Source organism: Tachyglossus aculeatus (genome assembly GCF_015852505.1).
Source record: "Tachyglossus aculeatus isolate mTacAcu1 chromosome Y3 unlocalized genomic scaffold, mTacAcu1.pri scaffold_183_arrow_ctg1, whole genome shotgun sequence".
Classification (NCBI taxonomy): Eukaryota; Metazoa; Chordata; class Mammalia; order Monotremata; family Tachyglossidae; genus Tachyglossus; species Tachyglossus aculeatus.
The window spans coordinates 229033-242568 of record NW_024044832.1 but is presented as its reverse complement, the minus strand read 5'-3'; the positions used below and the strand labels follow the sequence as shown (position 1 = coordinate 242568).

The 13536-nt window shown below is 45.0% G+C and overlaps 1 protein-coding gene across 7 annotated transcripts in view; it reads right to left on the bottom strand.

Annotated features, from left to right (window-relative positions):
• Nucleotides 1-13536, bottom strand: part of LOC119921738 (MHC class II regulatory factor RFX1-like) — a 61630-nt gene that overhangs the window by 35130 nt on the left and 12964 nt on the right. For all 7 annotated transcript variants that reach the window (XM_038741784.1, XM_038741791.1, XM_038741785.1 and 4 more), the window contains one exon: nt 5989-6084. In XM_038741784.1, the coding sequence (XP_038597712.1) occupies nt 5989-6084 (96 nt within the window). The remainder of the gene's footprint in view (nt 1-5988; nt 6085-13536) is intronic.

The following is a 13536-nucleotide window of genomic DNA, read 5'->3' as shown; positions in this document are numbered from 1 at the left end:
ACATCATCAAGATCTGCCCTTTCCTCTCCATCCAAAACACTACTACATTAGTACAATCACTTATCCTATCCTGACTGGATTATTACATCAGCCTCCTTTCTCTTCTGCCTCTCCCCACTTCACTTCATACTTCACTCCACTGCCCGGATCATCTTTCTACAGAAACGTTTTGGGCATGTCACCTCCTTCCTCAAAAATCTCCCGTGATTGCCTATCGACCTCTGTATCAAACAAAACCTACTCACTACTGGTTTTAAAGCTCTCCGTCACCTTGCCTCCTCCTAACTCACCTCCCTTCTCTCCTTCTATATCCCAGCTCGCACACTTGGCTCCTCTGGTGCTAACCTTCTCATGGTGCTTCGATCTCACCTGTCCTGCCGCTGACCCCGGCCCACATCCTACCTCTGGCCTGGAATGCTCTCTCTCCTCAAATCCACCAAACAGTCACTCTTCCACCTTTCAGAACCCTACTGACGGCATGCCCCTTCCCTTCCGCGTCACCTCAACTCACTCCCTTTGGCTTTGCCCTCCGGCCCACACAGTACCTACGCATGCATATATCTATAATTCTATTGATTTATATTGATGCCTGTTTACTTGTACAGATGACTGTCTCCCCCAACTAGACTGTAAGCTCACTGTGGGCAGGGATTGTCTCTCTTTAGCACTGTATTTTACTTTCCAAGTCTTCAGTACAGTGCTGTGCACTCAGTAAGCGCTCAATATATGTGACTGATTGAATTGTTGAATGAGAATGAGAAGTCATGGATAATGCCAAGTTTGCAGGCTTGAGAGACAGGAAGGATGGTGGTGCCATCTACAGTGATGGTGATGTGAGGGGGAGGGCAGGGTATGGGTGGGAATATAAGAAGTTCTGTTTTAGACATATTACGTTTGAGGGGATGGGAGGACATCCATATAGAAATGTCTTGAAGGCAGGAAGAAATGCGAGACTGCAAGAAGGGAGAGAGATCAGGGCTGGAGATGTAGTCGAGGCAGGAAAGGATATGTGCTTGGATCAGTGTGGTTGCACTTCAGATGGAGCGGAAAGGGCTGATTTTAGCAATACTGCGAAGACAGAAGGGAAAGGATGTGGTGACAACGCCAGGTTGTGGGTTTCATTCATTCATTCAATCGTATTTATTGAGTGCTTACTAAGCCCTTGGAAGGTATGAGTCAGCAAAAAAAGAGAGACAATCCGTGCCCACTTTCGGCTTACACTCTAAAGTGAGGAAGATAGACCTCAAAACAAGTAAACAGACATCAGTATAAATATATAGAATTATAGATCTAAACATATGTGTATAAGTGCTAGGGGGAGGGGAGAGAGGGGGAAGAGCAAAGGGATTGAGTTAAGGTGACATGGAAGGGAGGAGGAGTTGGGGAAAAGGGGGGCTTACTCTGGGAAGGCCTCCTGGAAGTGGTGCACCTTCAGTAGGGCTTTGAAGAGGGGGAGACTGACTGTTTGGCAGATTGGAGGAGGGAGGGGCATTCGCATTTAGAGGCAGGATGTGCGCCAGGGGTCAGCGACAGATCAGGGAAGATCGAGGCACAGTGAGAAAGTGGAGTGTGCGGGCTGGGACGTAGAAGGAGATAAGGGAGGTGAGGTAAGAAGGGGCAAGGTGATGGCGAGGTTTGAAGCCTAAAGTGAAGCGTTTTTGTTTGTTAGGAGGTTGATAGGTAACCAGTGGAGATTTTTGAGGAGGGAGGTGATGTGCCCTGAACGTTTCTATAGAAAGATAATCCGGGCAGTGGAGTGAAGTATGCCCTGGAGGGGGAGAGGCAGAAGGTTAGGAAGTCAGAAAGGAGGCTGATGCATTAATCCAGTCAGGATAGGATGAGTGATTGTACTAACACGGTAGTGGTTTGGATAGAGAGGAAAGAGCAGATCTTGGTGATACTGTGAAGGTGAGACCGACAGGATCTGGTGACAGATTGGATTTGTGGGTTGAATGAGAGAGCAGAGTCAAGGATGACACCAAGATTATGGGCTTGTGCGACGGGAAGGATGGTGGTTCCATCTACAGTGATGGGAAAGTTCAGGAGAGGACAGGGTTTGGGAGGCAAGATGAGGAGCTCTGTCTTGGACATGTTGAGTTTTAGCTGGCGGGAGGACATTCAAGTAGAGATGACCTGAAGGTAGGAGTAGGTGTGAGTCTGGAGGGAGGAAGAATGAACGGGGGAGGAGATAGAGATTTGGGTCTCAGCCGCATAGAGATGATAGTTGAACCTGTGGGAGTGAATGAGTTCTCCAAGGGAGTGAGTATGGATGGAGAATACAAGGGAACTAAGAACTGACCCTTGAGGGATGCCCACAGTTTGGGGATGGAATGCGGAGGAGGAGCCCGCGAAGGAGATTAAGAATGAACAGCCAGAAAGGTAAGAGGAGAACCAGGAAAGGATGGAGTCTGTGAAGCCAAGGTTGGATAATGTGTTGAGGAGACGGGGATGGTCCACTGTGTCAAAGGCAGCTGAGAGGTCGAGGAGGATGAGGATGGAGTAGGAGTCATTGGATTTGGCAAGAAGGAAGTTACTGGTGACCTCTGAGAGGGTGGTTTCAGTGGAGGGGATGGGGTGGAAGCCAGATTGAATGGGTCCAGAAGAGAATTGCAGGAAAGGAATTTGAGGCAGCAAGGGTAAATGACTTGCTCCAGAATTTGGAAAGGAAGGGTAGAAGGGAGTTGGGGCGATAACTGGAGGAGGCAGTGGGGTCAAGGGAGGGTTTTTTTAGGATGGGGGAGATGGGGGCATGTTTGAAAGCAGAAGGGAAGAAGCCAATGGAGAGTGAGAGGTTGAAGATGGAAGTTAAGGAGGTGAGGAGGGAAGGGGTGAGAGTTTTTATAAAGTGCGAGGGAATGGGGTCCGATATGCAAATGGAGGTGCTGGCACTTGAGAGGAGGCAGGAGAGCTCCTCTGAAGATACTGCTGGGAAGGATGGAAAAGTACAAGAAGGGGCTGGGAGCAGGGGGGATAGAGGAGGGGGAGGGGTGATTTGGGGGAGCTCCGACCTGATGGTGTTAATTTTCCTAATGAAGTGACCAGATCGTTGGGGGTGAGGGATGGTGGAGGGGAGGTACAGGGGGCCTGAGGAAGGAGTTAAATGTATGGAACAACTGATGAGGGTGATGGACATAGGTGTCAATAAGGGAAGAGAAATAGTTTTGCCAGGCAGAGGAGAGGGCAGAGTTAAGGCAAGGAAGGCCAAACTTGAAATGGACAAGGTTGGCCAGACGTTTAGATTTCTGCCAGCAGCGTTCAGCAGCTCAAGCGTAAGAATGAAGGAGGTGGACAGTGCAAGTGATCTATGGCTGAGGGTTAGTGGTGTGAGAGTAACAAAGGGGAGCGAGTGAGCTGAGTTCAGTAGAGAAGATGGTGTTGAGAACATCTATTTGGTCATCAAGTGTGGGTAGAATCAGTACGGAGGCTAGATGAAGTGTTATGCGCTGAGAGAGATGGATGGGGTTGAGAGAGTGGAGGTCCCTCTGGGAGAATAGTAGAGATTTACAGGGAGGAGGAGTATGGGAGAGGAGGTCATTGAGGTTCATGAGCATTTATGAGATAGAGAAGATTGTGGATTGTCTAAAATGATGGGAAAGACATAGGGAGGACAGAATGTGGATACGAAGATAAGAAGTTGTTTGGGTAAGTTTAGTGTGAGGCGTCAGAGGGATATCCTACTAGAAATCCACAGAAGCAGCATGGCTTATTGATACAGGGTCTGGGAGACAGAAGGACCTGGGTTCTACTCCCAGTTCTGCCACTGGTCTGCTGTGTGAGCTTGGGCAAGTCACTTGACTTCGCTGTGCCTCAGCTACCTCATATGTAAAACAGAGATTAATACTGTGAGCCCCAAGTGGGACAAGGACTATGTCCAACTGGAATAGCTTGTATCTTCCCAGTGCTTAGTAAAATGACTGGCACGTGGTAAGCACTTAACAAATACCATTTAAAAAGAAATATCCTGATAACAGGAGAAAATGTGGCACTGCAGAGGAAAGGCCAGGGCTTCAGCATGGAGCTTGGAACTTGGAGCTTGGAGATATAGATTTGGGAATCATCCACATAGAGATGGTAGTTGAAGCCATGGAAGTACATGAGTTCTCCAAAGGAGTGCGTGTAGATGGAGAATAGAAGGGGACCAAGAATTGAACCTTGAGGGATTCTCACAGTAAAAGGGTGGGAGGCAGAAGAGGAGCCCACGAAAGTGACTGAGAAATAGGCGTCAGAGAGCTAGGAGAACCAGGAGAGGACAGTGTCAGTGAAGCCAAGGTGGTTAAAGATTCAAAGAGAAGGGGATGGTAGACAGAGAGGTCTAAAAGGATTGGAATAGAATAGGGGTCGTCAGAGAAGAAGAGCAATAGTTACCTTAGAAGGGGATCGTGGAATAGAGGAGTAGAAGCCAGATTGGAGAGGATAAAGGAGAAAATTGGAGAAGAGGAACTGGAGTAGCAGCATGGCCCAGTAGATAGAGCAGAGGCCTGGGTACTAATCCTGGCTTGGCTACTTGTCTGCTGTGTGACCTTGGGCAAGTCACTTAACTTCTCCATGCCTTACTGACCTCATTTATAAAATGTGGATTAAGACTGTGAAACCCATGTGAGACATGGACTGTGCCCACCCAACCTTCATTCATTCATTCAATCGTATTTATTGGGTATCTACTATGTGCAGAGCACTGTACTAAGCAATTGGGAGATTACAATACAACAACCTTAGCACTTATTGAAGAGTCTGGCACAAAGGTAGAATTAACAAATACAATTTTAAGACAATTGGAGACTTTTTGGAGATGAATGGTAGGAGGTCGATGAAGCCAAAACAGAAGGGAGCCATTGGGTCAAAGGGAGACTTTATTAGGATAGGGAATAGGTAAGCATGGTTGAAAGCAGTGGTAAGAAGCTGTTGGGAAGTGAAGAACTGAAAATAATTGTCATGGTGGGAAGAAGGGATAGGGCTGGTGTTTCAAAAAGACTCATTCATTCATTCATTCAATTGTATTTATTGAGCGCTTACTATGTGCAAAGCACTGTACTAAGCGCTTAGGAAGTACAGTGCAGCAACAGAGACACTCCCTGCCCACAACGGGCTCACAGTCTAGAAGGGATATGAAAGATATGAAAAGATATGAAAGGATGAGGTCAGAAGCACAAGGGGAGGGGTCTGATTTAGAGACAAGGTGAGAGATCTCTTCTTGAGTCACTGCAGGGATTATAGGGAGAGAGAAGAAGGTGAGGAGGAGCAGGGGACTGCAGAGGAGCCGAGGAGATTTTAGGGAGATCACGCCTGACGGTTTCAATTTTGTTGATGACGTTGAGGCCAAGGCATTTGGGGAAAGAGATGGCCAAGGCAGGGAGATAGGAGGCTTGAAAGGGAAGTTAAATGTCCAGAAGAGCCGTGGGGCAATGGGTATGGAAGTGAATTAGAAAGGAAAGGTATTGTTGTCTGATACAAGAAAGGACCAAATTGAAGCAAGTTAGATGAATGTACGGTGGACAAAGTCACCAACAGTGCTCTGCAGCTTGGGCAAAGGAGTTGAGGAATTGTACTATGGAGTTGAACCAAGGTTGCGGGTTAAGTGGTGTGAGATCAGTGGAGAGGCAGGAGAACAAGGGAGAGGGTGGTAATGGAGGCACTGATTTGTGCATCAAGAGACTGTGAGCCCCCTGGGAAAAGGACTGGCTCCAACCTGGTTAACTAGCAACTCTCTCAGCTCTTAGTTCAGTGGTTGGTACACAGTAAGAGCTAAATAAATACCATAATAATATCTGTAATTTATATTTTATCTGTGTCCCCAAGTAATTTTAAAGCTCCTTCCAGATAAAGATGTGTCTACTATCTTTAATACATGCTACTTCACGTTTAGTATTACACTCTGCACAAAGTAAGTGCTCAATTAATATTAGTGGACTGATGGACTGATGAAATGATCATAGCATCTTATCAGTATTATTATATGAGCATTTTATATCTTCAGGTACCACTGCTTACCTCTGGGGTCCTGGACATCTCTTGCATACTATCATCTGCCAGTGAGAGTTTTTGATCTCCTTTACTGAGCTGGGCTGCATTTTGAACTACCAAGTGCTGGAAAGAAAAAAACTGGGCTGAGCGAAACTGAAAGTCAAACCAGGAGACAATGGAGGAAACAATTTTTGGGAACTGGCTACCCGAAAAAATTTCTAGGGCTGCAGTTAGGTCTGGGAAGTTGAGGATGATGTCTGCCGTAATTAAGTATGGTCGAGAAATTGCTCTCTTCTGCTAACAAGATGAGAATAATTGCCCTGATTGGATGGAGGTGAAGAGGTCTCTAGTTACCCAATGGGCAAATATCCCAGCCCTAACACTGCCCCAGCCTAATTAACATTATTAATAAAGACAGCATAAGCCTTCCTCTGAGTCTAAAGGGAAGTGAATAAAAGGTAATGTTATTCGGTCTTCCATTGGGACTTGAAGATCAATTATTTGAAGCTGAGCTTTGACTTCTCGCTCTCCTTTTTACAAAACCTCCTTATCACCTAAATGAAGTATAAATCTGCCACAATTTCCCACTCTATATTTTCCTAGTTGGCATATTATGGTTACCTCAGTACTTACACATTTACTTAGATTTGATATTTCCTTGTTTATTTTGCCTGTTTTTATTATTTACTCCCAGTTCTCTAATTCTTCAATTGGTATAGTCGTTAATTTGAATCAAATAGTTTCTCCTTTAAACTAAAAAACCTCTGAGGGAATAAATTACTTCACTTGCCTCTCTGGCATACTATTAAAGTTGCAAAATCAGTGCTGTGACCCAGTAAATGACTAGTAAGTTTGCTGATACTGACATTGCTGCTAAATAGTGGTCGTGAATAACATGGGGTTAATGCTCATTTTTTTTCACACCTACAACATAGTAACTATTTCTCTCAACAAAATCGGAAAAGGTGGTTGCTCAACCTGAAAGTTCTAATTCCCATTTCTTGAGAAGACAAATTGTGTAGTCCAACAGAGGATAAGGTTATTGACTTCAGAGAAAGGAAGAATTGAACTGGAGATGGGAGGAGGAAACCATTAACCATTAAAAGCCTGGAGCTGAGGCAAAAGAGGAAAATGGGCAGTGAAAAACTTTTTTGCAGACCCAAAAGCAACCAGTTGATATGCTGCGCCATACAGGCACTCAAAACCCTGGAAAAGAAACATGACAGTGAAACCTGAACTGACCAGTTGCCTGTTCCAAAAGCTGCTTTCAAACCAGAGCAAAGGGAAAGGAAAGTGAGTGCCATGGACTGTCTGACAAACTTAACAAAACAGAAAGTATAGAAATCAACATAGCCAGAGTCCCTAAGATTGGGAGTATATTTTCAAAGAATGAGAGACTTTCTTGGAATGACACAGCGGGAAAAGGGGAAGCTGGGAGGGAGGAGTTATGATCTCAAGTTTATTAACATTTTAAAAAAGACTTCAAAAATGGTTTTGCAAAAATTTACATTATTTTAAAATTATGGCATTAAATACTTAAAAATTATTACTTTAAAATATTTAATACATAAGCAGTGCTTCATATATCATTCAGATAAGCACTGTATTTTTCCTTATTTATCTTGAGCAAATTAGCCAACTTCTCATTCCTTTCTTTGTTCTTCCTTTGCTCTTCCTACGGGTTTTTTTAAAAATAGGTCATCATAGGAAACTCACAGTCTCCTAGTCTTCTAAGCCATTTTGGAAGCGACTTCCTGGAAGGGAGGCAGTCCCTTTTCTAGTAGGTTGCTTCCATATAGCCATGGCCACCTAGGGCTTCCAAGGCTACAGAGATGGAATCAGTCAGTCAGTCAGTGGTACAGATTAAGCATTTACTGTACACAGAGCACTGCACTAAGCACGTGGTAAAGTGCAACACAACAGAATTGGTAGATGCAATCCCTGAACAAGGAGCTTACAGCCTACAAGGAGAGGCAGATATCCTTCCCCTCCCCACACCACCTGTATATACGTATATATGTTCGTACGTATTTATTACTTTATTTGTTTTATTTGTACATATTCATTCTATTTATTTTATTTTGTTAATATGTTTTGTTTTGTTGTCTGTCTCCCCCTTCTAGACTGTGAGCCCAGTGGTGGGTAGGGACCATCTCTATATGTTGCCAACTTGTACTTCCCAAGCACTTAGTACAGTGCTCTGCACACAGTAAGCAATCAATAAATACGATTGAATCAATCAATGAATGAATTATGGAAAGGAGAAATAGTTGTTATTATTATTATCTAGAGCTGTTGAGTTGTTTTTAATTCACAGTGACCCTATGGATATATTTTCTTCAGAACGTCCTGTCTTCTGCTATGATCCATAACCTTTCTAATAGTTCTTCCTTTACCGCTGTTACGGTCTCTATCCATTTAGCTGCTGGTCTGCCTCTTCCACAGTTTCCCTGGACTTTTCCCAGCAGTAAGTGTCTTCTCCAGAGAATTGGTCCTCCTGATTATGTGTCCAAAATATGCTAATCTAAATCAAACCGTTTGGTCTTCCAAAAACAACTTTGGCTTAATTTTCTACAAAATCCATTTGCTTGTTTTTTGGGCAGTCCCAGGAATTCACTAAAGCTTTCTCCATTACAAAAGAATCGATGTTCTTTTTCTCTGTCTAACTCAGACACATACATTGTCACTGGAAACACCACAGAACTGACACATTGTATTTCTGTGACAATTGTTGTATTGGCATATTTCATGACTTTTTCCAGGATCGTCATAGCAAACTCTTCCTATTTCTTAACTACTTGTTCCTTTGTTACTGATTATTGATCCCTGGAGAGAAAAATTGTCAACTATTTCAATCTTCGCTCCATCAACTACAAATGTGTTACAGTTTCCAGTTGTCAAGATCTTTGTTTTCTTGACATTCAAATATAGGCCCATGTTTTTGCTGTGTTAATAATAAGTAATTCAAATCTTCTGCTAGTAGGGTAGTATCATCAGCCTAATGAAGGTTGTTTACATTCCTTCCTCCACTTTTTACTCCACATTCGTCTTCATCCAATCTGGCTTCTGTCATTAGGAGAAATAGTACCACATAAAAATATTTTCCCAGGTATTGGGTTGGAGTGAGATCAAAGTGCTTAAGGAATACATAGCCAAGTGCATCGTTGAAAAACAGGGGAGGGACATAGAGGAAATGAGGGCTAAGACAAGGAAGGATACTTGGAGCAGATGCGATTTGAGGAGGATTTTGTATGTGCGGAGAGTGGTGGACTGTTGTTTTTATTCATTCATTCATTCATTCATTCATTCAATCGTATTAACTGAGCACTTACTGTGTGCAGAGCACTGTACTAAGAGCTTGGGAGTACAAATCGGCAACATATAGAGATGGTCTCTACCCAACAATGGGTTCACAGTCTAGAAGGGGGAGACAGACAGCAAAACAAAACAAGTAGAAGAAATGCACATCATTAATAAAATAGAGTAACAAATATGAAGAAATAAATACAAGTGCGGTGGAGCGGGGAAGGGGGTAGGGCAGAGGGAGGGAGGGGGGTGATGGGGAGGGGAGGAGTAGGAGGAGAGGTATAAGGGGGGCTCAGTCTGGAAAGGCCTCCTAGAGGCTGTGAGCTCTAAGTAGGGCTTTGAAGGGAGGAAGAGAACTAGTTTGGAGGATGTGTGGAGGGAGGGCATTCCAGGACAGTGGTAGGTCATGGGCCAGGGGTCGATTGTGGAGCAGGGGAGAACAAGGCACAATGAGGAGTTTAGTGGCAGAGGAGTGGAATGTGTGGGCTGAGCTGTAGAAGGAGAGAAGAAAGGTGAGGTAGGAGGGGGCGAGGTGATGGAGAGCCTTGAAGGTGAGCGTGAGGAGTTTTTGCTTGATTCGAAGGTTGATAGGCAACTACTGGAGGTTTTCGAGGAGGGGAGTGATATGCCCAAAGCGTTTCTTTACAGAGATAATCCGAGCAGCAAAGTGAAGTAAAGACTGAAGCAGGGAGAGATGGGAGGATGGGAGATCAGAAAGGAGGCTGATGCGGTAATCCAGTTGGGATAGGAAGAGAGATTGAACTAGCAAGGTAGCGGTTTGGATGGTGAGGAAAGGCGACGTTTTTGTAGCGAGATCAGCAGGTTTTGGTGACGGACTGGATGTGGGGGGTGAATGAGAGTGCGGAGTCAGGGATGACACCAAGGTTGAGGGCTAGTGAGACGGGAAGGATAGTAGTGCCGTCTACAGTGATGGGAAAGTCAGGGAGAGGTCAAGGTTTGGGAGGGAATATAAGGAGCTCAGACATGTTGAGTTTTAGGTGGCGGGCAGACATCCAGACATCCCTTCAAGGCCCTGCTGAGAGCTCACCTCCTCCAGGAGGCCTTCCCAGACTGAGCCCCTTCCTTCCTCTCCCCTTCGTCCCCCTCTCCATCCCCCCATCTTACCTCCTTCCCTTCCCCACAGCACCTGTATATATGTATATATGTTTGTACATATTTATTACTCTATTTATTTATTTATTTATTTTATTTGTACATATCTATTCTATTTATTTTATTTTGTTAGTATGTTTGGTTTTGTTCTCTGTCACCCCCTTTTAGACTGTGAGCCCACTGTTGGGTAGGGACTGTCTCTATATGTTGCCAATTTGTACTTCCCAAGCGCTTAGTACAGTGCTCTGCACATAGTAAGCGCTCAATAAATACGATTGATGATGATCCAGATGGAGATGTCCTCAAGGCAGGAGGAGATACGAGCCTGAAGGGAGGGAGAGAGAACAGGGGTGGAGATGTAGATTTGGGTGTCATCAGCATAGAGATGACAGTTGAAGTTGTGGGAGTGAATGAGTGCACCAATGGAGTGACTATAGATGGAGAAAAGAAGGGGACCAAGAACTGACCCTTTTGGAATCCCTACAGTAAGGGGATGGGAGGGGGAATAGGAGCCCACGAAGGAGACTGAGAATGAACGGCCAGAGAGATAAGAGGAGAACCAGGAGAGGTCGCAGTCTGTGAAGCCAAGGTTGGATAGAGTGTTGAGGAGAAGGAGGTGGTCCACAGTGTTGAAGGCGGCTGAGAGCTCGAGGAGGATTAGGATAGTGTAGGAGCCACTGGATTTGGCAAGAAGGAGGTCATTGGTGACCTTTGAGAGGGCAGTTTCGGGGGAGTGTAGGGGACAGAAGCCAGATTGGAGGGGGTCTAAGAGGGAGTTGGAGTTGAGGAACTTGAGACAGCGTGTGTAGATGACTTGTTCTAGGACTTTGGAAAGCAAGGGTAGGAGGGAGATAGGCCGATAACTGGAAGGGGCAGTGGGATCAAGAGGGGTTTTTTTGGATGGGGGAGACGTGGGCATGTTTGAAGGCAGAAGGGAAGAAGCCATTGGAGAGTGAGCGGTTGAAGATGGAAGCTAAGGAGGGGAGTAGGGAAGGCGCAAGAGTTCATAAGATGAGAGGGAATGGAGTCCAAAGCACAGGCCCAATTTAAACAATCATATTTATTATGCATTTACTGTGTGCAGAGCACTGTACCAAGTGTTTAAGATCAAGTTACAGAGAGTCAGGTAGGCTTTAGAGAAGTAGAGTGTGCAGGCTGGCTTGTGGTAGAAAATCAGGGAAGTTAGGTAAGAGGAGGAGGAGAGCCAATTAGTGTTTTAGGGTCATGGTAAGGAGCTTCTGTTTGATATGGAAGTGAATGGGTAACCTCTGGAAGTTCTTGAGGAGTTGGGAGATGAGGACCGAACATACATTTCACAAAAAAGGCTTGGGCAGCAGAGTGAAGTATGGACTGGAAAGTGGAGGAGAGACAGAAGGCAGGGAGGTCAGCTATGAGGCAGATGCATAGACAAGGTGGCATACGATAAGAGTTTGGATCAACAAGACAGCATTTTAGATGGAGAGGACAAGGCAGATTCTAGAAATGTTGTGCAGGTAAAACCAAAAAGATTTCATGACAGAATAAACATGTGGATAGAATGAGAGAGATGAATCAAAGATAATGCCAAGGTTATGGACTAGTGAAATAGGGAGGATGGTGGTGCTATTTACAGAGATGGGAAAGACAGGTGGAATAAGAAGCAGTGCAGCATGCGCCTGGGAGTCAAAAGGACATGGGTTCTAATCCCAGCTCTGCCACATATCTGCTGTGTGACCCTGCGGAGGTCACTCAACTTCTCTGTGCCTGTTACCTCAGCTGTAAAATGAAAATTAATAGTAATTATGATATTTGTTAAGTGCTTACTATATGCCAAGCACTGTACTAAGCGCTGAGGTGGATACAAGCAAATTGGGTTGGTCATTGTCCTTGTTCACTTGAGGCTCATACTCTCGATCCCCATTTTAAAGATAAGGTTACTGAGGCACAGAAAAGTTATGTGACTTGCCCAAGGTCACTCAGCAGACAAGTGGCAGTGCCTGGATTAGAACCCATGACTTTCTGGCTCCTAGGCCTGTGCTCTATCCACTACGCTGTGCTGTTTTTATGAGACTCTGAGCTCCATGTGGGACAGGGACTTTGTCCAAACTGATTAACCTGTACCTGTACCAGAGTTTAGAACAGTACTTAGCATAGAGTGAGAACTTAATAAGTACCATATTTATTATTATCATTATTCATTTCATTCATTCATTCAATCGAATTTATTGAGCACGGTACTAAGCGCTTGGGAAACACAAGTTGGCAACATATAGAGACGGCCCCTACCCAACAACCGGCTCACAGTCTAGAAGGGGGAGACAGACAACAAAACAACGCATGTGGACAGGTGTCAAGTCATGAGAATAAATAGAAATTAAGCTAGATGCAAAACCAATCAATCTGCGCATCAGGCAGAAACTCCTCACCCTGGGCTTCAAGGCTGTCCATCACCTCGCCTCCTCTTACCTCACCTCCCTTCTCTCCTTCTACTGCCCAGCCCGCACCCTCCGCTCCTCTGCCGCTAATCTCCTCACCGTACCTCGTTCTCACCTGTCCCACCATCGACCCCCGGCCCACGTCATCCCCCGGGCCTGGAATGCCCTCCCTCTGCCCCTCCGCCAAGCTAGCTCTCTTCCTCCCTTCAAGGCCCTGCTGAGAGCTCACCTCCTCCAGGAGGCCTTCCCAGACTGAGCCCCTTCCTTCCTCTCCCCCTCGTCCCCCTCTCCATCCCCCCATCTTACCTCCTTCCCTTCCCCACAGCACCTGTATATATGTATATATGGTTGTACATATTTATTACTCTATTTATTTATTTATTTATTTTACTTGTACATATCTATCCTATTTATTTTATTTTGTTGGTATGTTTGGTTTTGTTCTCTGTCTCCCCCTTCTAGACTGTGAGCCCACTGTTGGGTAGGGACTGTCTCTATGTGTTGCCAATTTGTACTTCCCAAGCGCTTAGTACAGTGCTCTGCACATAGTTAGCGCTCAATAAATAAGATTGATGATGATGATGATGATCATTAACAAAATCAATAGAATAGCAAATATGTACAAGTAACAGAAATAGAGTAATAAATCTGTACAAACATATATACAGGGTCTGTGGGGAGGGGAAGGAGGTAGGGTGGGGGGGATGGGGAGGAGGAGTGGAAAAAGGGGGCTCAGTCTGGG